Below are 24241 nucleotides of genomic sequence, written 5' to 3'. Positions count from 1 at the left end.
AAAAAAAAAAAAAGAAAAAGAAAAAGAAAATTGCCATATGGCCATCATTTCACCTGTCACATTTTGAATGGGTCTAAATTCCTCGTAAATGTGTTCAAATCAGTTCCTCTCCCTTGACTTCCCTATTTATCTGATCAAAATGTTAGAATCCTCTCCCAGCCAGACTCTGTCACTCCAGGTGTTCTGCTCTCTGTAGCCTGATTGAAAGCACAGACTGTGAGGTTAGCCTGGCGCAGGGCCTGAGAGTGGTGGGCACGCAGTGAATAGCGGCTCTTCCCCTCTCTCCTCCTCTTCCTCCCTCCACCTCCCAACCTTGAGATGGGGCCTGGGGGAAAGGGAGAGAGAAAAGAGACAGCGGGAAGAGGTGGAAGAGGCAGAGAATCTTCCTGTACCTGATGCATGTGCTTCTTCAATGTAAATGATGAGAAAATCTGCTACAGAACTAAAGTCTTCAGTAAGTCTCTTGAATTGGTCAAATTTGAACATAAATGAAGGTCAGGTACAACTTCCAAAATTCAGCACCAGGGGCCTGTTTCCTGAAACAGAAAGAATCATCACAAACTGAGACTCTACACACAGCTTTCTTTTATAAGCACCACTTTCACTCCTACCTTCAATTCTGCTATTTTTATGCGCCCCGCCCCCCACCCCAGGAAGGGTCCTAGGCACTGGGGTCCAAAGTCTAGAGAGCATGACTTAGCAGGGGCTGCTAAATGAGAGGTTTTTGTTAGGTGGTTTCAGCAGACCACCTGCAGTTGCTGCATGTCAGGCTCCTTAAATGTGGTAAGAGGAGCTCCTTTCATGCGGTTTATGAGGCAGGCATGCATCCATTCTCTCATGTGATGGGATTAGTAATACTGCAGGGTTGCTCATTTTTCTCCATTTTATAGGCAAAGAAACTGAGTTTTACACACTTGCTGCAGGTCACACAGCAGGTCAGTGAGGAGTTAAAATGAACATTCTGGTTTCTGGACTCTCAATTTAGTGCTCTTTCTATTCGTAACACTTCAGTTTCCTCGTCCACAAGAGGGCATAATAATACTTTATAGCACTGTTATGAGGAGTAAAAAATTAAGAGAGCTAAGGGCTTCATCTGGTGCCTGGCCTGTAGCAGGTGCTGAGCTGTTGCTGTGAGCTTTTATCTCCTCCCTGAGCTATGAAGCTGGGAGGCACCGAAGGCAGCTCCACAAAGAAAGTGACGGGTTGGAGAAGGAACTGCTGCGTAATTTGCTGGGCCTGCTGCCAAATGAAAATGCAGGGCTCCTTGTCCAAAAGTGGGGGAAAGTGCCATAAAATTCATTAAAATATAAAGACGTTTCCTTCTTTTTTTTTGAGACAAGAGTCTCGCTCTGTTGCCCAGGATGGAATGCAGTGGCGCAATCTCAGCTCACTACAACCTCCACCTCCTGGGTTCAAGTGATTTTCCTGCCTCAGACTCTTGAGTAGCTGGGACTCTAGATGCGTGCCACCACACCTGGCTAATTTTTGTATTTTTAGTAGAGATGGGGTTTCATCATGTTGGCCAGGTTGGTCTCGGACTCCTGACTTCAGGTGATCCACCTGCTTTGGCCTCCCAAAGTGCTAGGATTACAGGCCTGAGCCACTATGTCCAGCCTAAAATACAAAGACGTTTCTAATTTTCTATGGTCCCTCTCTTTTAGTTGCTATTTAATGTCATACTCCCCTGATATAGGGATCTTCATAGAGAGTGAGAGCAGATCCTCACAGCTACCCAGAACCCCAGAGACTGAGTGTGCGTGCACCTCCCCTCTCCCTCCAGCCACCAGACCAACATGCCATGCCCCACCCAAAATCACAGAAGTTGAGCCAGACACAGCCCCTTCCCACCTGCCCACCACCCCAACCCACAGGGTATTGCAACCTCTGTGAGGGACATACTAGGTACCTTGATGAGGGAAGGGGTGGACAAGAGGCTCCCCCCACCCTCGGTCACTGTAAGCCCAGGATGGGGACAGCCATGAGACACTGGGGGATGCGACACCTGACCCCCACCTTCCTCACCTGACCCCCACCTTCCTCACTTCTGTATCCAGGCCCACTCTAGGGTCAGGAGATGGCCGCAGTCTCTGGGTGGGAGCAGGAAGGAGCACCTGGGGATGGGAGAGTGGGCCTTGGAGAACATGTCCTGGTAGGGCAGGGAGGCTGTGGAAGGCAGGAGCCTGTGCAAACAGAGCCTCCAAGTCCTCTGGGCATGCTCCATTGTCACATAGGGTTTCGCTTACAAAATGCAGATTCAAAGATAAAATTTTGAAGAATTTCAAGACATACTTTGCAACTCTGTTGTACTAAAAACAGCAACAACAAAAATTCAAGACAGCTGCTGCAGAACATTAAACCCCAAGGACAAGGCCCTTTGGAGTGTGGGCCCCTGTCTGATTCACTGGTTTCGTGTCCATGAAGCCAGCCTTGGGTGGAAGGCTTCTGTAACTCCCCATCCTAGACTGAGGACAACTCTGGGGAGCAGCCAGCCACTGTGGTTTCTTACAGCCAGAGCTGACAATGTTGAGCCCTTACCATATATCTATTGGAGCGTGGCTGGTCTTGCACTGTGACATGACCTGTTTAAGTGTCCACATGCTCCCCAGCCCCCCACTTGTTCCTCATTCATCCTCATATCTCCAACATGTAGCACACTCTCATTTTATCTAGAAGTATTTATTCAGCACTTAAAATATGCAAGTCTCCCTGCCACACACTGGGGATTCCACAGAGAATGAGTCCAGCAGCTCTCCAGCTGTGTGCAGTTTGAAGTCTGCTTAATGGGGAGACAGGCAAAAAAAGTAAGTCAATGCATAAGTGAGGATGTTTCCAATTATGATCAGTGTTAGGAGACAGACTAGAAAGGAGTGACCTACTTTAGACAGGTGGGGCAGAGAGGAGCTGCCATTTAACCTGAGAAATGAAGGACAGGCGGCCAGGTGTGGTGGCTCATGCCTGTAATCCCAGTGCTTTGGGAGGCCAAGGTCGGCAGATCATGAGGTCAGGGAGTCCTGAGGGAGTGACAGAATTTGGTGTGTTCAAGGCCCCACAAAACCACTGACATGGGAAGCAACAAGAGAGGGGTTAGAGAATTAGGGACGGGCCAGAGCAGGTAGGCTCTCATAAGCCTTTGTAAAGAATCTGGATTTTATTCTAGGTATGTGGGCTATCATGGGGATAGAACGCAAGGGTGGTCAATATTGTTGCATATCTGCTTTCTTTGTTTTCTTTTTTAAGAGACGAGATCTTGTTATGTTGCCCAGGCTGGAGTGCAGTGGCTATTCACAGGTGCCATCATAATACGCGACAGCCTTGAACTTCTAGGCTCAAGCGATCCTCCTGCTGCAGCCTTCTTAGTAGCTGGAACTACAGGCACACTCGATCACATCTGACTCATTTCTTGCAGTTTTGGCTGCTCAGCTCCTAACTCTCCTTCCTACTTAGAATTCCCTATTTTGTAGTCTACTTATGAAACAGGGTGCCCAGCCTTGCTCTAGGGAAGACAGAAGGGCCAGGTTCACACTTTACCCCGGCAGCCAGGGCTCAGGCAGTGACCCCAGCTGGGCTAATTATACCCTTCCACATAGATCTTTGATTCTGGGAGTCATTGAGATGGTAGAATTCATCCACAGACCAGTGTGGTGCCCCGTAAGGGATGGTGATGGGTTCCCATGGCAACCGCAATGACAGCAGCATCCAAACCCAACTATTGATGCTAAAAGACAGTCCAATCAAGACCAGCTGGTATTGATTCTAGAAAGCACTCAACATCTTTCCAGTATGTTCCTTTATGTACATATGTGTATGTGACCAAGAAAACCAGAGGGAACTTCTGTTGCTTACAAGCCAGAGCCCTGACTGCTACAGTATAGCTATGTAATGACAGATTTACACTTGAAGATCACTCTGACTGCTCTGTGGAGAAAGGACTAAGAGTGAGAAGGAAAGTGAGGGATAAGCAGTTGGGGGCATTGGAGAAGTCTACATGAAAGACAATGGTCCTGGACGCAGTAGCTCATGCCTGTAATCCCAGCACTTTGAGAGGCCGAGGCAGGAGGATCGCATGAGCCCATGAGTTCGAGACCACTCTGGGCAACATAGCAAGACTTCACCTGCACACACACACACACACACACACACACACTAGCTGGTCCTGGTAGTGTGTGCCTGTAGTCCCAGCTACTCGGGAGGCTGAGGCCAGAGGATCCCTTAAGCCCAAGAGGTTGAGGCTGTAGTCAGCTGTGATTGTGCCACTGCACTCCAGGCTGTGTGACAGAATGAGACTGTGTCTCTACGAGAGAGAGAGGGAGAGGGAGTGAGAGAGAGGGGGAGAATGAGAGCCTGGGCATGCTAATGTAGGCCAATAGAGCTGGGGAGAAGGTGGAATTGATGGGGCTTGCTGATAGACGGGGAGCAGAGGGCATCTTAACTTGCTTATTTGGTTTATTTGGTTAACTATACCCCCTCTGTGTTCTGCTATTCTGCAAAGAATTTAAAGCTCCTTACACCTATATTAAAACATTAAATATACTTTTTTTTTATTTTTTACTTTTTTCAGGCCAGAGTGCAAAGGTGCGATCTCAGCTCACTGCAACCTCCGCCTCCCAAGTTCAAGCAATTCCCCTGCCTCAGCCTCCCAAGTAGCTGGGATTACAGGTGCATACCACCACACCCGGCTAATTTTTGTGTTTTCAGTAGAGATGGGGTTTCATCATGTTGGCCAGGCTGGTCTCGAGCTCCTGACCTCAGGTGATCTGCCCGCCTTGACCTCCCAAAGTACTGGGATTACAGGTGTGAGCTACCATGGCTGGCCAGATTTTGTTTTAATCATGCCCCTCTGGGAGGCATACAACAGGAGGGGAAAATGGAATACACACAGGCCATAGATCCCATGCATTTGTTGTAACTGAGCTATATTTTGACTCTGAGTTTCCTGGTGTCCAAGTAAAAGAAGAAACAAAATTGGTTTATATTCCTTATATAGAGCAAGGCTGGGCGCACTGTTTCACAAACAGAATACAAAAAAGAGAATTCTAAGTAGGAAGGAGAGTTAGGAGCTGGGCAGCCAAAACTGCAAAAAATGAGTCAGATATAGATAAGTGTGTCTATAGTTCCAGCTACTTAGAAGACTGAGGCAGGAGGATCGCTTAAGCCCAGAAGTTCAAGACTGTATTATATTATGATAGCATCTGTGAATAGCTGCCATACTCCAGCCTGGGCAACATAACAAGATCTTGTCTCTTAAAAAAAAAAACAAAAAAAAACAAAGAAAGAAAATATGCAACTATTGATTTATATAGCCCCAGTCTCTGCTGGTTGACTGCATTATGATTCCTCACCCATGTGATAAGGAGGCCCAGGCTTCAGGAGGGCAGCTCAGAGGTCAACTGTGGCCAAGTGGCCAGTCACTGGCCTCCTATGACCCCAGAGAGTCACTCTGTCACTCTTTAGGTAGGAACCCAAAAAGCCTGGGCCACATAGCAAGACTCCGTCACTTAAAAAAAAATTACCCAGTCGTGGTGACACATGTCTAGTCCCAGCTACTTGGGAGGCTGAGGCGGGAAGGCCACTTAAGCCCAGGAATGAGATTGCTGTGATCTATGATCGTGCCAGTGCACTCCAGCCTGGGCAACAGCATGAGACTCCATCTCAATAAAAATAAAAACTAAAAATAAAAAATAAATAACCCAAAAGACTTATGGTTGTGTTCAACTCTAAGTATCAGCTATATGAAATTTTGTTTTTAATTGGGAAAAAATTCAACATCCACTGATTCAGACCCTGGAAGACACAGAGCCATTTGTTTAATTATTTGTCGCGTGGTTGGGTACAGTGGTCAATATTGAGGGCAAAGTTTAAACTCAGTTCTCTGCTTTCCTCAGCAGCAGAGAGATAAAGGATGAGTACATGGGGGCTGACGCCCCGCCCATGTCCACAGACCACAGTGCAGAGAACACCATTTCAAGAATCCAGGCCAGGTGCAGTGGCTCATGCCTATAATCCCAGCACTCTGGGAGGCCGAGGTGGGTGGATCATGAGGTCAGGCATTCGAGACCAGCCTGGCCAACATAGTGAAACCCTGTCTCTACTAAAAATACAAAAAATTAGCCGGGTGTGGTAGCGAGCGCCTGTAATCCCAGCTACTCGGGAGACTGAGGAAGGAGAATTGCTGGAACCTGGGAGGAGGAGGTTGCAGTGAGCCAAGATCACACCACTGCACTCCAGCCTGGGCAACAGTGTGAGACTCTATCTCAAAAAAAAAAAAAGAAGAATCTAGTGAAGACTATCAAGTCCAACTCCTTTGTATACATGGGAAAACAGCCCGGGTCAGTAACCCCCTCATCAGGATCTCTTAGCAGAGAAATCCTGTTTATTGTTACTGGACAACACTTGGAAAAATGTTAAAAGATTTCAAACAGGGGCTGAAATAAAAACAATTTCAGATTAACTCTTGTTATCCAGAAAGTAAATCATCCAGAACTTGCCTTCTGCCACACCATGCCAGTTACTGATATTTCGCTCTGCGTGTGTCCAAGAGTGTGTGTATATTGTGTGTGTGCATGTGTGTGGACACACCGAGGACTGGAGGTGGCCGAGAGTCTCCCTGAGCTCCTGCTGTCTCATCCAGTAACAGCAAGTGCACGAGCTGAGAGTCAGAAGGCACGCATTGTAGTTCTGGCTCTTCTAAGAACTCCCTGTGAGTCATTCACCTCTCTGGGCCTTTGCATTCGAAAAATGAAGCAGCTGCTTTAGATTATCAGTAAAGATTCTTCAGGTCTCTCTGCCTCTGTCTCTGAGTTCAGATTTTATACCCAAAGCATACAACAGAGCTTTTTTGGTGGCCTGGTGGGTTTCCAAAGTATTACAACATGTATTTTCTTTTCTTTCTTTTTATTTTTTGAGACAGAATCTTGCTTTGTTGCCTAGGCTGGAGTGTAGTGGCGTGATCTTGGCTCACTGCAACCTCCACCTGGCGGGTTCAAGCAAATCTCCTTCCTCAGCATCCCAAGTAGCTGGGATTACAGGCGCACACCATGACACCCAGCTAATTTTTGTATTTTCAGTAGAGACAGGATTTCATCAGATTGGCCAGGCTGGTCTTGAACCCCTGACCTCAAGTGATTCACTGGCCTTGGCCTCCCAAAATGCTGGGATTACAGGCGTGAGCCACTGCACCCAGTCAATATATTTCTAATAAGAAGAACTGGTCATGTTTACTTCCCACTTAGAAACTCTTCCAGAACTCACCAGGATAAAGTCAACCTGCAGCTACGACACACGAGGCCCCATAAGCTCCGGTTCCTGATCATGCCTTCTGCCTCATCCTTCACCCCTTCCTGCCTCTGGGACCCCAATTCTGCCAAACTGAATGATGCTCTTCCACATCTCAGACCTTTGTTGCTCCTCCCTTCTGCCCTGCCCTGCTCTCCATACACCCCTTCCTCACCCACTCCAAGGTTTCACTGCCCCTAGACAATGAGCTTACCAACTTCTCCTCCAGGAAGCTTTCCCTCGGCCACCTCCTTACCCTACTCTTGACAGGGTTCCTTCCCCAGTGCCCTCTGCTTCCTTGACACAACACCATCTCTTATTCAGGGTTAAGAGGCTTTCCAGGGCAGAGGCCTATGCTATTTATTTCTGTATTGTTAGTACCTATGATTTCAGGGGACTTTAGGTTAATGTGTTGAAAGTCAACTCTATTTTGTAACTAGATTTTTCTTTTGCTTCAGTTTCCTCCTCTTGCCATTAAAAATCATTTATTTATTTATTTATTTATTTTTGAGACAGTGTCTTGCTCTGTCACCTAGGCTGGAATGCACAGGTGTGAACATGGCTCACTGCATCCTCAACTCCTGGGCTCCAGTAACCCCAGTCAGCCTCCTGAGTAGCTGGGACAGGTGCACACCACCTCACCCCAATAATTTTTAAATATTTTGCAGGGACAGGGCTCCACTATGTTGCACAGGCTGTTCTTGAACTGCTGGGCTCAAGCAATCCTCCCATTTGGCTGCTTACAGTGCAGGGTTTGCAGGCGTGGCCTCTGCACCTGGTCACTCTTAATATTTTATAGTATCAGCTGCAGCAGCAGGGAGCAGAAACAAACTGAACAGTCTATTTTATTTTATTTCAAGACAGGGTCTTGCTCTGTCACCCAGGCTGGAGTGCAGTGGTGTGATCTCAGCTCTCTGCAACATCCGCCTCCTGGGTTCAAGTGATGAGATTACAGACGCCTGCCACCATGCCCAGCTGATTTTTGTATTTTTAATAGAGATGGGGTTTCACCATGTTAGCCAGGTTGGTCTCAAACTCCTGACCTCAAGTGATCCAACCGCCTTGGCCTCCTAAAGTGTTGGAATTACAGGTGTGAGCCACTGTGCCTGGCCCAAATTGAACAGTCTTTAAAATGTAAACCAGCTCCCTGAAAGTGGACAGTTAGGTGATGCAAGTACATTCCGTGAACTGGCCATGAGGCAAGCTGGCTTTCAGGGAACTGATCTGCAGATGATTGGCATTCAGCAATTTGGCCTGATTCTGTTACAGTGCTTGGCTCATGGGCATGTGATAAGTTAGTTATTACCATTGCTCTTATTACCAGAGGAATTAGTTGAATAAACTGAGGTCATTTGTGCACTGTGGTTTAAAATTATGAATGAACAACAACGAAAAAGAAGCTCCTGCCTTCCCCTCTGAAACACTCTTCCCTTTTTCCTTGCCAAGCTACAAAAATGTTACTCATTCTTCAAGGCCTAGATCCAGAGCCACCTCCTACAGGAAACCTTCCAAGTCCTGCAGGCAAAAGTTCTGTTTTTTTATAGCCTCCTCCATTTCACTTCTATGGAATTGTAAACTCCTCATGTGCACACGCTCACAGGCACATGAAATTCCAGGAGGAGGATATAGTATTCAGGGTTTCCCAAACTACTTTGACCGAGGAACACTACATAGTAAAGCATATCTGTGGAATTTAGGTTTTAAAGAACACGCTTTGAAAAGCTCAGGATAGGCTGGGCACAGTGGCTCATGCCTGTAATCCCAGCATTTTGGAGGGCCAAGGTTGGTGGATCACTTGAGTCTAGGAGTTCAAGACCAGCCTGGGCAACATGGTGAAACCCTCACCTCTACAAAAAATACAAAAATTAGCTGAATATTGTGGTATGCACTTGTAGTCCCAGGTACTAGGGAGGCTAAGGTGGGAGGATGGCTGGGAAGTCAAGGGTGCACCACTACACTCCAGTCTGGGCAACAGAGTGAGACCCTGTCTCAAAAAAAAATTTTTCTTTTTACAAAGTAAAAGAAGAACAAGAAAAGCACGGGATAAACCAACTGCCTCAGGTGCCTTCTCTACCTGCTGCATCTAGGCCCTGGGCCAAGCATGCTGAGGAATTCCAGAGATAAATCAGACACACGCCCTTTCCTGAGGCTCCCCATTGGGCAAGGAAATAAGACTTGTGCTTAGGTAGGCAGGTGCTAGGCAGAAAGCAGCAGTGTCCAAGGAGAGGCGCAGACAGAGAGCCATGAGCCAAAGGGAGAGAGCGCATGCCTAGCTGTAGGGAGCTGAGGTGGCTTCACGGAGGAGGCGGCAGCAAGAGAGCTGGACCTGCGTGAATGAGGGGGATTTGGACTGTTGGCGATGGAGTGGGGAAAGGCATTCCTGACCAGCCAACGAAACCAGCAAAGGCAAAGACAAGGGAAGGTACAAGAGATGTGCAAGGCCCAACAGTTTGTCCAGAAGAAATGAGTGTGAGAAAGCTTGGAGGTAGTATTGGGAGGAAAAGCTGGAGCCTGACCAGGGAGGACCCGTCCAAGGCTGAGCCTGGGCTTCATCCTAAATGCAGAGGGAGCTGCTGAAAGTGGTTGAGCTGGGATGTACTCACAGAAGAGTGATCCCGCAGCCATTCACAAGCTGGGCTGGCTGAGTGGGCAAGTGGGGGAGATGGGAGTTCTGGCAGGAAGAGAAGCTGGAAGGACAAAAAAGAGAAAACTGAGTGGAGAGGCACAGAACTCAAGTAGATGAAACTGGTTTGCCTGGACTGGGGAGTGGGTGGAGTTAGAAAGAGAACGAGAGATCTTTAACAAGTATTTACTGAGCAGCTTCCATGTGCCAGCATCAGGTATGGATGGAATCGTGGGTTAGAGCAATGGTCTCGACCTGCATTGAGTTTGCAGGCTAGTGAGGGAAACAGAATCCCAGCCAGCTTACATAATTATAAACTGTGACATGTGTAATAAAGAAAAGTTCAGGATGCTAAACAGGCAGATGAGAGGGGGTAGCCTAGTCTGGGGGAATTGGGCTTGGCTTCTCGAAAGAAGTGTGATTGAGCAGCAAGTCTGAAGATTGAACAGGAGTTAACTAGGCAGAGAGGTGGGCAAAGAGCAGCCCAGGCAGATCAGCCTGTGCAGTAAGAGCAGTGTTCCAGGGGCTGAAATGCCCCTGGTTCGTGATGTGAGTGCCTGGGAAGGCGGTAATGTTACGTAGAGAAACAGAATCGACAAGAAGTCCTAGTCTCAGGAAGAGGACAAGTTCCACAAGGAGCAGCAAGAGTATTAGGAGAATTCAGGACTTTCCAACCCATCTCCTCATCCCCCTCTACCCATGCTATTTCAAGCACCCCGCAAGTGGGTAGAAGCCTCCTGACCTTGCATAAAGTCCCAAATGTTGCACCTCTGTCCTGAGAGGTGGACCACTGGGCAGTTTGGGGCCAGACCCCCTAGCTCAGCCGTGTCCTCTAGTCGCTGCCAACGGACCTTCAGGACGAACCAGAAATACTGGGTGCTGAAAAAGGTCGGGATCCAGTTGTCGTGGCTGAAGTTTGGGTTCCTGGTCATACCCGTCTTGTCGCCCATGGCTAGTATGTTCTTCTTGACTCTGTCTGGAAACAATGTCAGAAGCAGTTTGCCCACAGCCACATGCACAGCCACCTCCAAGAGCACCCAGAGCCTCTTCAGCCACAGCCCTGGCCCGGGCAGCCCCATCTCGGCACAGCCAGAGTAAGCTCTGAGACCTATGGGCAGAGAGGCTGCAGCCAGGCGACACTGGGCGGAGCTGAATGAAGGTACAGGGTAGGAGCAGCCAACCCGGGCCAGGGAAAGGAGTCAGGTCAGAAGATGTTTGCCTTTCTGTCATGAGACAGAAAATTCCTAACCAGGTGCACAAAGGTCTGTTCTAATCATGATCATTTCCCATTGTTTGACTTAACTTTAGAGAGATTCTTAGATTGGTAGATTCCACATCTTAAATTCTCCCTCTGATTAATGTTTAAAAAACAAATACTTAAAAAGACCACACTTAAAGAGACCCTGTTAGAGGCTCTCCTGCAAGCCAATAGGCTTGCATGTTAACAAAGTCTTCTTTTACTAATGAAAGGTGTTTCCCCATGATGACTTCTAGTTGTTGGTTGACTATTTCTGCAGTCAAAGCCCTCCCCAGGAGATAGGGATCTGAAACCTCCCAGGGCAAAGACAGAAATGGGATCATCCCTAACAAAACCGGGGCCTGTGACTCCCCTTAGCACTGGGGATGGAGTGATAAATAAAACACCGTCTGTTCTCAAGGAAGTCATGGTCCAGTGCAGGGAATAGACAAGTAAACAGAAAAACTACCATTTCCTATATGAAGTCCAGAGGTGGAGAGTGTGTGTGGGGTACGAGAGCATGGAGAAGGGTAAGCTAATTCTGGTTGGAGAAGTCAAGAGGACTTCACTGAGGAAGTGATTTCTCTTTTGTGTGTGTGTGTGTGAGATGGAGCCTCGCACTGTCACCCAGGCTGGAGTGCAGTGGTGCAATCTCGGCTCACTGCAACCTCTGCCTCTTGGATTCAAGCAATTCTCTGCCTCAGCCTCCTGAGTAGCTGGGATTAGATTACAGGCGCCCATGATCACGCCCAGCTAATTTTTGTATTTTTAATAGAAATGGGGTTTCACCAACTTGCCCAGGCTGGTCTTGAACTCCTGACCTAGCAATCCACCTGCCTCAGCCTCCCAAAGTGCTGGGATTTCAGATGTGAGCCACCACACCCAGCCTGAGGAAGTGATTTCTATGCTGAAACCAGAAAGATGGCAAGCAGTCAGCTGGCCAAAGCGGGGATATGTCCTGATGGAGGGAACCACATGGCCAAAGGCCCAGAAGCCAGAGACAGCATAGCTCACTGGAGAAACTGAAAGAAGAATCATGGAGCTCAGAGTTGAAAAGTGTTTTAAAATACACCCAAGACCTTTTTTTGTTTTGTGTTTTGTTTTTGTTTTTGTTTTTTAACAATTGAGATGGGGTTTCCTCACTCTGTCACTGGGCTGGAGGGCAGTGGTGCGATCATACCTCACTGCAGCCTTGAACTCCTGGGTTCAAGCAATCATCCTTCCTTGGCCTCCCAAAATGCTGGGATTATGGGAATGAGCCACTATGCCCAGCCCCCAACTTCTTAAAGTAATCAGGGCTGATTATACCCTACCACGTGGCACTCTTTTATTTAATTTATTTATATGTTTATTTTTGAGATGGAGTCTCACTCTGTTACCCAGGCTGGAGTGCAATGGGTCAGTCTCAGCTCACTGCAACCTCTGCCTCCCAGGTTCAAGCAATTCTGCCTCAGCCTCCCGAGTAGCTGGGATTACAGGCTGTGCCATCACGCCCAGCTAATTTTTGTGTTTTTAGTAGAGATGGGATTTCGCCATGTTGGCCTGGCTGGTCTTGAGCTCCTGACCTCAGGTGATTTGCCTACCTTGGTCTCCAAAAATGCTGGGATTACAGGCGTGAGCCGCCACGCACGGCCGGCACTCTTTTCTTTACCTGCTGGTGCGGTGGTATGAAAAGCCAAAAATGTCTAGGTGGCAGTTATAGCTTCCAATTGGAACTGTAACTGGAGTGGAAGTGTTCTCTCTCCTCCTCCCCTGCTTCCCTGGGACCAGGGTTTCCAACTAAGCAGAACTTAAGCTTGTGAGGCAGGAAGGACACATTCTGTGTAAGTTTCACTGAAAGTGATAGTGAGAAGTGCCACCCCTTGGTTTGCAAATCTATACATGCTAGATATTTAGAACAAAGCATCATTATAAATAATTGATAAACCAATGGCTTAGTGTATGTACTACATGCCGGAGGACAATGCCCCAGTCTCCTGAGTGTTTTCCCCAAGCTGGAGCCTTAACTGTGCCTTTAACAAGCCATTCCACCATCCTATTAGGTCACCTACTTCTGGATGACCAAGTCACATGGTAAGACCAATGGGTTCCATGCTCTGTCACTGTTGCATGTTTTTTTTTTTTACAACTAAATTGGTCCCTTAGTCTGAAGCAATGTTGTGAAGGTAATTATTACAGGATCTCTAAGCAAAGTCCTCTTACTGCCACTGTGAAAGATCCAAAGGCAACTGGAAACAAGGAATGGTCAAGTCTCAGGCTTTTCCACCCAAATATCCTCATCCCACTTCTCAGGGTCCCATTCATTTTCTGTCAATGCCCCAGCTTTGATGTAGGAGACCTACAGAGGCTGTGCATTCAGTGTTAATTGAAACTTTGCCACTCTTACAATTAGATCTTGGGCCTGATTTTCAGTCCAGTCTTTCTCAAGTCTATAGAAGAATAAGAATCTCCTTCAAAGCTGCCATAGAGGCTCTCTAGCTTTCACCAAGTGCCTCAAGTTGACAGTCGGCTGTTCTGACTCTGTCATTTTATTTACAAGGGTTCTAATGGAGTTAAGAAAATCCAGTCCATTCCATAGTCCTTATAATTACCATTGTCCTCTTACTGTTCCAGTGCCACAGCCACTAGATAACTCAGCACCTTAAAAGTCTTCTACCTGCACCTTATCCCAATCAACTATAGGCAGACAGCTTAGTAATTATGCTGCCATTCTATTGTAAATGTTACCACTCCACCACCCTCCCTTCCCTCTCCCTTTATCACCAGCAATGTATTTGTTGTTGCCACATGACTAGTGAGCAGTTCAGTTAGGAAATGCCAACTTGAGGTTCTGTTTTCTGGGCCCACTTTTGGTACCAACATGCCTTCTTGTTGGTTCCTCATATGAGTAATTTATTGGCAAGTACGAATCCAAGGACCAGGAGTGAAGGACAGGGCTTGTAAATCAGGGAAGGAAGGAGAGCCAATGCGAGGATGCCTTGTCAAATTGGTCCCTTCGAAGGCATTTGGTTGCTTAATCCTGCCAGGTGGTTTGGGAGCTATATGAAAGGGCACCTGTCTGAGAGGGAAAAAGGAAAAACATATATTCATCAATTGTTGACCCCATTGGTCAGAGATTTGCCCCATGAGACATTAACTCTCTACCCCTACACTTCTGGGTACTGAGTGGTTCCAGCAAGGTCCCATGACCCCACAGCATCAAGAAACAAGACTCCTGAAGCATAGGCTGGAGGCAAAGTTCAGTCAAGTTATATCTGCTGACGCTGGAATAAGATGAGTGGCGGTGAAATAAGCAGCAGGTGAGGCCAAGATGATCTGAAATGGGACATAAGAGGTGGCTGATATACTTGCTGATTCATGAACTGAGATTCATTCCTGGTACATACTCAACCAAAAGCACCCTGTACATGCTCTAAGCCTCAGCTTTCGCTTTGTAAAATGAGAATACTCATCCCAAGATAGCAGGATTGTTCTGAGAATTAGAGATCCTGCATATACAAAGCCTGATCATGATAACCTTGAAAAAAAAATACACTATATTTGGCTGTTATTAGATATAGTCTTCTAATTGCCCACTTACTGGGGGAGCTTATATGAACAGACATCGCGCTTTCGATCACTCATTCAGAATGTAATCAACTCATGCACTTCCTCACCAGTTAAATTTTTATGGCCCCCCAAAAACTGGGGGACTGGCGACGCGGGTGACTTATTTTTTCCTTTCACTGTCGTCTGTCATTACTCGATTTTATATTTTCATAGGAAAAGAGGTATAAACACACAGTAAGAATATCCTACACTCGATAATTTTCTGCGTTCCCTGGAGCAAGCAAGTAGTCACACTCAGCGACCGCACCACTCCGCCCTCGCCTGTCTCTTCAAGAACCCGAGGCTCACCCTCGGGAGGGAGCAGACTCCGCGCGCCGCGGCACGCAGGTGTCTCCGGGAGCTGCTGCCTCTTTAAGGAGGCGGGGCTCTTCCCGGAGGAGGCGGAGAAGTTCCACCTCCCGGATCTCCGGCTTCCGGCAACTGGGCTGGACCGGAACCGGCGCGGAGCATCTGAGGCCCGAGCCTTCCCAGGACCCGCCGGACGCCCAGCCCCGCGAGGTGAGGCGGCCGGGTTTGCGGGACCTGTATGGGGCTGAGGGGTCTCGGGATCTCCTGCCCGCCCGGGCCGCCGCGGCCCAGTTCCTCTCCCTAAAACACTGCCTTTTCTTCGCGGTGTCCCAGGCTGCAGGGTCGCCGACACCCCATTGCCTACTAATTGCCTGGCTCCGCGCTAGGCTCCTTACACACACTGTCCCATTTAATGGCCCCCGCACTGTGTGACGAGGTACTGTTATGCACCCATTTTACAGATGAGGAAACTGAGGCCCCGAGGAGCTCGCACACAGCAGAGAAGCAGCGGAATCGGGAATCAAACCCAGCTCTATCTGACCCCAGAGCCTGTGCCCTTAACCACTGGCTGGGCTGAACTGCCTTTGTTCTTCACTGTCCCCATCACCTGTCTCAAACCTCAGCCTCTTCTTCCTCATCGTTACATCTCTAGGCTGCACCTGGTCTCCAAACATTCACACAGTGGGTTGAGATTCATTCCTGGTACATACACAACCAATAAGGTTGAATCGGAACCTTTGGACCCCCGGGTTAGTTTCTTTGTAAGTTTTAGTATTTAATAATACCTGACGCTTAGTGGTTGTCTTTATATAAACCTATCAAACCCCACTGAAAAGAGAAGCAAGGGAAAGCGATACCATTTCTAATACAGAAATAAGATTTGTTTGCAGATATTTTATACTGTTATCCTACTACGTTCACCTATTTTTTTCTTTTAGACCCCTGCAAATTTTCTTCCTCATAATTGGGAGAAGACTTACTGGCTGAATGGCAGCGGTAGATGACTTGCAATTTGAAGGTATATCAGTTGTGTGTCCACCTTTATATTTACAATCACTATTTCCACAGTCACAGCAAGTATTTTCATTGCTATACCGCCTCACACGTTAAAGGATATTATTTCTAACATTTTGGTGGCTGTTGGCCACATCCAGGTGTTTCGTTTGTCCACACCAGCTGTTTTTTTTTTTTGCCAGATAACCCTTCAGATTGGTAACAAGTAACATAAATTTAGTACAGTGATTACAGAAAATGTTTATACAGTTCCTGCTTTAGTTCAGGAAACATTTATTGAGCACTTACTTTGTGCTTAGAACTAGATACTAGTATCTTAGTACTAGATACCGGAAATAAAAACATGAAGAGGTTTATACACTGGTGGAGCAGATGAAAATGTGAAAAGATCACTGGATGAAATGTGATCAGATCATTCCTTCATTGAATCAATAAATATCTGCTGAATATGACCAGGAACTGGGTAATTGTTCTAGTTATCAGGGATAGAAGAATGAACAAAATAGTTTCCTTCCTTGTGAAACTCTCAGTCTAGTGAGGGGGACATTTATTTATTAAATATATACCTACAAACTATGAAAGTGCTGGAGGAAAAGTTCAAGGAGATATTAGAACTCATAACCCAGAGCCTGACTTAGGCTAGGGATTGATGAACACTTACTTGTTTTATAAACACCTTACATAGCACTTATATGTCTAAATGCTTTGCAGATAACTCAATCCTTGTATCAACTTTATGAACTAGTGACCTTATTCCCGTCTTATTAATGAGGAGACTGAGGCACAGAAAAATAATTTGCCTAACGGTTACACAATTAGTAAGGGATAAAATCAGGATTTGAACCCATCCAGTCTGGTGTCACAGCTTATGCTGTCTCTGCTATCGAATGAAGAGATATACTGTTTAAAGAGAAATCTGTTTCATTTGCAAGTACTAAAAATCCACCTCAATTTGCAAATACTGTCGACTCTGTCTTCCAAATTCATCTAGCATCTGACCACCTCCACCACTACTCTCACCATGCTCAATGTCACTGTTACCTTTCGTCTGAATTAAAGCCTTTACCTTCCTTTTGGTCTTTCTACTTCCTCCCTTACCCCTCTACAGTCTGTACTTTGCAGCCAGAGTAGTCCTTCTAAAACTCAACCAGATCACCTCATTCTTTCAGAACCTTTTAGTAGCTCCCATCTCACTAGAAGAAAAAGCCAGGCCAGGTGCGATGGCTCACACCTGTAATGCCAGCACTGTGGGAGGCTGAGGTGGGGACATCACCTGAGATCAGGAGTTCGAGACCAGCCTGGCCAACATGGTGAAACACTGTCTCTACTAAANGAACTCCTGGGTTCAAGCAATCATCCTTCCTTGGCCTCCCAAAATGCTGGGATTATGGGAATGAGCCACTATGCCCAGCCCCCAACTTCTTAAAGTAATCAGGGCTGATTATACCCTACCACGTGGCACTCTTTTATTTAATTTATTTATATGTTTATTTTTGAGATGGAGTCTCACTCTGTTACCCAGGCTGGAGTGCAATGGGTCAGTCTCAGCTCACTGCAACCTCTGCCTCCCAGGTTCAAGCAATTCTGCCTCAGCCTCCCGAGTAGCTGGGATTACAGGCTGTGCCATCACGCCCAGCTAATTTTTGTGTTTTTAGTAGAGATGGGATTTCGCCATGTTGGCCTGGCTGGTCTTGAGCTCCTGACCTCAGGTGATTTGCCTACCTTGGTCTCCAAAAATGCTGGGATTACAGGCGTGAGCCGCCACGCACGGCCGGCACTCTTTTCTTTACCTGCTGGTGCGGTGGTATGAAAAGCCAAAAATGTCTAGGTGGCAGTTATAGCTTCCAATTGGAACTGTAACTGGAGTGGAAGTGTTCTCTCTCCTCCTCCCCTGCTTCCCTGGGACCAGGGTTTCCAACTAAGCAGAACTTAAACTTGTGAGGCAGGAAGGACACATTCTGTGTAAGTTTCACTGAAAGTGATAGTGAGAAGTGCCACCCCTTGGTTTGCAAATCTATACATGCTAGATATTTAGAACAAAGCATCATTATAAATAATTGATAAACCAATGGCTTAGTGTATGTACTACATGCCGGAGGACAATGCCCCAGTCTCCTGAGTGTTTTCCCCAAGCTGGAGCCTTAACTGTGCCTTTAACAAGCCATTCCACCATCCTATTAGGTCACCTACTTCTGGATGACCAAGTCACATGGTAAGACCAATGGGTTCCATGCTCTGTCACTGTTGCATGTTTTTTTTTTTTACAACTAAATTGGTCCCTTAGTCTGAAGCAATGTTGTGAAGGTAATTATTACAGGATCTCTAAGCAAAGTCCTCTTACTGCCACTGTGAAAGATCCAAAGGCAACTGGAAACAAGGAATGGTCAAGTCTCAGGCTTTTCCACCCAAATATCCTCATCCCACTTCTCAGGGTCCCATTCATTTTCTGTCAATGCCCCAGCTTTGATGTAGGAGACCTACACAGGCTGTGCATTCAGTGTTAATTGAAACTTTGCCACTCTTACAATTAGATCTTGGGCCTGATTTTCAGTCCAGTCTTTCTCAAGTCTATAGAAGAATAAGAATCTCCTTCAAAGCTGCCATAGAGGCTCTCTAGCTTTCACCAAGTGCCTCAAGTTGACAGTCGGCTGTTCTGACTCTGTCATTTTATTTACAAGGGTTCTAATGGAGTTAAGAAAATCCAGTCCATTCCATAGTCCTTATAATTACCATTGTCCTCTTACTGTTCCAGTGCCACAGCCACTAGATAACTCAGCACCTTAAAAGTCTTCTACCTGCACCTTATCCCAATCAACTATAGGCAGACAGCTTAGTAATTATGCTGCCATTCTATTGTAAATGTTACCACTCCACCACCCTCCCTTCCCTCTCCCTTTATCACCAGCAATGTATTTGTTGTTGCCACATGACTAGTGAGCAGTTCAGTTAGGAAATGCCAACTTGAGGTTCTGTTTTCTGGGCCCACTTTTGGTACCAACATGCCTTCTTGTTGGTTCCTCATATGAGTAATTTATTGGCAAGTACGAATCCAAGGACCAGGAGTGAAGGACAGGGCTTGTAAATCAGGGAAGGAAGGAGAGCCAATGCGAGGATGCCTTGTCAAATTGGTCCCTTCGAAGGCATTTGGTTGCTTAATCCTGCCAGGTGGTTTGGGAGCTATATGAAAGGGCACCTGTCTGAGAGGGAAAAAGGAAAAACATATATTCATCAATTGTTGACCCCATTGGTCAGAGATTTGCCCCATGAGACATTAACTCTCTACCCCTACACTTCTGGGTACTGAGTGGTTCCAGCAAGGTCCCATGACCCCACAGCATCAAGAAACAAGACTCCTGAAGCATAGGCTGGAGGCAAAGTTCAGTCAAGTTATATCTGCTGACGCTGGAATAAGATGAGTGGCGGTGAAATAAGCAGCAGGTGAGGCCAAGATGATCTGAAATGGGACATAAGAGGTGGCTGATATACTTGCTGATTCATGAACTGAGATTCATTCCTGGTACATACTCAACCAAAAGCACCCTGTACATGCTCTAAGCCTCAGCTTTCGCTTTGTAAAATGAGAATACTCATCCCAAGATAGCAGGATTGTTCTGAGAATTAGAGATCCTGCATATACAAAGCCTGATCATGATAACCTTGAAAAAAAAATACACTATATTTGGCTGTTATTAGATATAGTCTTCTAATTGCCCACTTACTGGGGGAGCTTATATGAACAGACATCGCGCTTTCGATCACTCATTCAGAATGTAATCAACTCATGCACTTCCTCACCAGTTAAATTTTTATGGCCCCCCAAAAACTGGGGGACTGGCGACGCGGGTGACTTATTTTTTCCTTTCACTGTCGTCTGTCATTACTCGATTTTATATTTTCATAGGAAAAGAGGTATAAACACACAGTAAGAATATCCTACACTCGATAATTTTCTGCGTTCCCTGGAGCAAGCAAGTAGTCACACTCAGCGACCGCACCACTCCGCCCTCGCCTGTCTCTTCAAGAACCCGAGGCTCACCCTCGGGAGGGAGCAGACTCCGCGCGCCGCGGCACGCAGGTGTCTCCGGGAGCTGCTGCCTCTTTAAGGAGGCGGGGCTCTTCCCGGAGGAGGCGGAGAAGTTCCACCTCCCGGATCTCCGGCTTCCGGCAACTGGGCTGGACCGGAACCGGCGCGGAGCATCTGAGGCCCGAGCCTTCCCAGGACCCGCCGGACGCCCAGCCCCGCGAGGTGAGGCGGCCGGGTTTGCGGGACCTGTATGGGGCTGAGGGGTCTCGGGATCTCCTGCCCGCCCGGGCCGCCGCGGCCCAGTTCCTCTCCCTAAAACACTGCCTTTTCTTCGCGGTGTCCCAGGCTGCAGGGTCGCCGACACCCCATTGCCTACTAATTGCCTGGCTCCGCGCTAGGCTCCTTACACACACTGTCCCATTTAATGGCCCCCGCACTGTGTGACGAGGTACTGTTATGCACCCATTTTACAGATGAGGAAACTGAGGCCCCGAGGAGCTCGCACACAGCAGAGAAGCAGCGGAATCGGGAATCAAACCCAGCTCTATCTGACCCCAGAGCCTGTGCCCTTAACCACTGGCTGGGCTGAACTGCCTTTGTTCTTCACTGTCCCCATCACCTGTCTCAAACCTCAGCCTCTTCTTCCTCATCGTTACATCTCTAGGCTGCACCTGGTCTCCAAACATTCACACAGTGGGTTGAGATTCATTCCTGGTACATACACAACCAATAAGGTTGAATCGGAACCTTTGGACCCCCGGGTTAGTTTCTTTGTAAGTTTTAGTATTTAATAATACCTGACGCTTAGTGGTTGTCTTTATATAAACCTATCAAACCCCACTGAAAAGAGAAGCAAGGGAAAGCGATACCATTTCTAATACAGAAATAAGATTTGTTTGCAGATATTTTATACTGTTATCCTACTACGTTCACCTATTTTTTTCTTTTAGACCCCTGCAAATTTTCTTCCTCATAATTGGGAGAAGACTTACTGGCTGAATGGCAGCGGTAGATGACTTGCAATTTGAAGGTATATCAGTTGTGTGTCCACCTTTATATTTACAATCACTATTTCCACAGTCACAGCAAGTATTTTCATTGCTATACCGCCTCACACGTTAAAGGATATTATTTCTAACATTTTGGTGGCTGTTGGCCACATCCAGGTGTTTCGTTTGTCCACACCAGCTGTTTTTTTTTTTTGCCAGATAACCCTTCAGATTGGTAACAAGTAACATAAATTTAGTACAGTGATTACAGAAAATGTTTATACAGTTCCTGCTTTAGTTCAGGAAACATTTATTGAGCACTTACTTTGTGCTTAGAACTAGATACTAGTATCTTAGTACTAGATACCGGAAATAAAAACATGAAGAGGTTTATACACTGGTGGAGCAGATGAAAATGTGAAAAGATCACTGGATGAAATGTGATCAGATCATTCCTTCATTGAATCAATAAATATCTGCTGAATATGACCAGGAACTGGGTAATTGTTCTAGTTATCAGGGATAGAAGAATGAACAAAATAGTTTCCTTCCTTGTGAAACTCTCAGTCTAGTGAGGGGGACATTTATTTATTAAATATATACCTACAAACTATGAAAGTGCTGGAGGAACAGTTCAAGGAGATATTAGAACTCATAACCCAGAGCCTGACTTAGGCTAGGGATTGATGAACACTTACTTGTTTTATAAACACCTTACATAGCACTTATATGTCTAAATGCTTTGCAGATAACTCAATCCTTGTATCAACTTTATGAACTAGTGACCTTATTCCCGTCTTATTAATGAGGAGACTGAGGCACAGAAAAATAATTTGCCTAACGGTTACACAATTAGTAAGGGATAAAATCAGGATTTGAACCCATCCAGTCTGGTGTCACAGCTTATGCTGTCTCTGCTATCGAATGAAGAGATATACTGTTTAAAGAGAAATCTGTTTCATTTGCAAGTACTAAAAATCCACCTCAATTTGCAAATACTGTCGACTCTGTCTTCCAAATTCATCTAGCATCTGACCACCTCCACCACTACTCTCACCATGCTCAATGTCACTGTTACCTTTCGTCTGAATTAAAGCCTTTACCTTCCTTTTGGTCTTTCTACTTCCTCCCTTACCCCTCTACAGTCTGTACTTTGCAGCCAGAGTAGTCCTTCTAAAACTCAACCAGATCACCTCATTCTTTCAGAACCTTTTAGTAGCTCCCATCTCACTAGAAGAAAAAGCCAGGCCAGGTGCGATGGCTCACACCTGTAATGCCAGCACTTTGGGAGGCCGAGGCAGGTGGATCCCCTGAGGTCAGGAGTTCGAGACCAGCCTGGCTAACATGGTGAAACCCTGTCTCTACTAAAAATATAAAAATTAGCTGGGTAAGGTGGCAGATGCCTGTAATCCCAGATGCTCAGGGGGCTGAGGCAGAAGAATTGCTCAAACACAGAGGTTGCAGCGAGCCAAGATATGCGCCATTGCACTCCAGCCTGGGCGACAGAGCAAGACTTTGTCTCAAAAAAAAAATTTTTTTTTAAACCCCTGAAAAAGCCAGAACCCTTACTGTGGCTTTGGAGGCCCCTGCATGATGCAGCCTCCATGCCTCTGATTTCATCTCCTGCTGCTCTTGCCCTTTCTCTCTCTGCCAGGCTGCATGGGCAGTCACCGTTCTTCCTATGCATCAAGTACATTCACAGCTTGGGACTTCAGTGCCATCTTTCTGTCTGGGACAGCCTTTCTTCAGATAACCTCATGGCTTGCTCCCTTGCTCTGTTCAAATCTCTCTTCATTAGAGAGGCCTTCCTCAGCCATCCTGTCTAGGAGTGCAGTGCAAGAAAGTTCAAGCATAGAGAGCAGCCCATGCGGAAGTCCCTGTGGAGTGAGGAATTTTTTCCCAAAGACTTGGGAGGAGGCCTGTGTTCCAGATCACAGGTGGTGAGGGAAGCTGACACAAAGTGATGCTTTGGAGGAGCCAGGCGGCAAATTACGGAGGGCTTTATCAACTTTGTTAAGGACTTAGGTCTTTAGAAAAGAACATAGGATGCTGCGGGGGTCATGGAAGGCTTCTCCAGGGAGGAAAGGTAGTGTGGGATGAAAAAGTAGAGGTCAGTGTTGTATGAAAGGAGAGAAGGTTAGCACTCCCCTTGACAAGGATGGAAGAGGCCCTTGGGCCTGACAACACGCATATGGTTTTTAAAAAATTTTTATTTTAAAAAAAAGAAAAAGTAGAGTCCAGAAGCCTTCAGGTGAAAGACATTGTTTTGGGAAAGGCACAGAGGCTGAAGGTAGCTTAGGATATGCCAGGATGTAAAAGCAGAGACTGCTGGTGGCGGAAATAAGACACACACCAGTTTTGCATTCAAGGAGCTGAGATGGACAAGAATAACCAACACAGAGCAGATTGTGTGAAAAGTCGTCTTCTTAGAGGTGCATGCAGCCCACACTCCAGTGAAACTATGCCATCACTGACCCTGCATCGTGGGGCACACTTTCCATCTTCTGGGTCTTGCTCGTCCCCTTCCCTTTGCATGAGATGCCATCCCCTCCACCACTGGCCATCCTTCTCATACAGTATCTTCTCCAAGAACCCTTTCCTGATCCTAACAACTAGAGGAGCTATCCTCCTTGGAGCCTTTTTGACCTTTGTACTTCTAAAGTGGTACCGTCTGTCCCTCCTTCTGGCATTCCTTCCCCCTGGTAAACTACTGCTCTTTAAATTTTGTTTTCATTTTCGTGGTTATGTAGTAGTGCATATGCTCACAGGGTACACTTGTATATTTTGATACAGGCATATAATGTGTAATAATCACATCAGGATAAACGGGGTGTCCATTACCTCAAGCATTTATCCTTTGTGTTACAAACAATCCAATTATACTCTTTTTGTTTTTTTGAGACCAAGTCTTACTTTGTCACCCAGGCTGGAGTGCAGTGATGCAATCTCAGCTCACTGCAACCTTCACCTCCCAGTTCAAGCAATTCTTGTGCCTCAGCCTCTCAAGTAGCTGGGATTACAGGTGCCCACCACCACTCCTGGCTAATTTTAATGTTTGTAGTAGAGATGAGGTTTCACCATGTTGGCCAGGCTGGTCTCGAACTCCTGAGCTCAAGTGATCTGCTTGCCTCAGCCTCCCAAAGTGCTGGGTTACAGGCATGAGCCACTGCATCCAGCCCAGTTAT

General features: G+C 46.6%; 2 protein-coding genes and 1 pseudogene across 10 annotated transcripts in view; 2 read left to right on the top strand and 1 right to left on the bottom strand.

Annotated features, from left to right (window-relative positions):
* The window catches only part of DIO1 (iodothyronine deiodinase 1), a 19575-nt gene extending 8538 nt beyond the window's left edge, over positions 1 to 11037 (bottom strand). For 2 of the 4 annotated variants that reach the window (XM_017504429.2, XM_017504430.2), the window contains exons 1-2: positions 10638 to 11037; positions 393 to 536 (exon numbers count right to left, since the gene is read on the bottom strand). In XM_017504429.2, coding sequence (XP_017359918.1) covers positions 393 to 536; positions 10638 to 10974 — 481 coding nt within the window. In that variant the 5' untranslated portion in view covers positions 10975 to 11037. Of the gene's footprint in view, positions 1 to 392; positions 537 to 9875; positions 9960 to 10637 lie in introns of those variants that run through there. The other 2 variants (XM_037729899.1, XM_017504432.2) reach the window with 2 other exon arrangements.
* Positions 11038 to 20173: 9136 nt separating this feature from the next.
* YIPF1 (Yip1 domain family member 1) overlaps positions 20174 to 24241 on the top strand; it is a 45924-nt gene continuing 41856 nt past the window's right edge. For 5 of the 6 annotated variants that reach the window (XM_017504420.2, XM_017504422.1, XM_017504423.2 and 2 more), the window contains exons 1-2: positions 20194 to 20289; positions 21018 to 21097. In XM_017504420.2, the coding sequence (XP_017359909.1) occupies positions 21067 to 21097 (31 nt within the window). In that variant the 5' untranslated portion in view covers positions 20194 to 20289; positions 21018 to 21066. Of the gene's footprint in view, positions 20290 to 21017; positions 21098 to 24241 lie in introns of all 6 variants that reach the window. The other variant, XM_017504424.2, reaches the window with a different exon arrangement.
* Positions 23171 to 23267, top strand: LOC119467727 (annotated as a pseudogene).

The sequence above is a fragment of the Cebus imitator genome, unplaced genomic scaffold, assembly GCF_001604975.1.
Source record: "Cebus imitator isolate Cc_AM_T3 unplaced genomic scaffold, Cebus_imitator-1.0 Scaffold322, whole genome shotgun sequence".
NCBI lineage: Eukaryota > Metazoa > Chordata > Mammalia > Primates > Cebidae > Cebus > Cebus imitator.
Note: the sequence above shows the minus strand (reverse complement) of the source record. Positions and strands in the feature narration are given on the sequence as shown.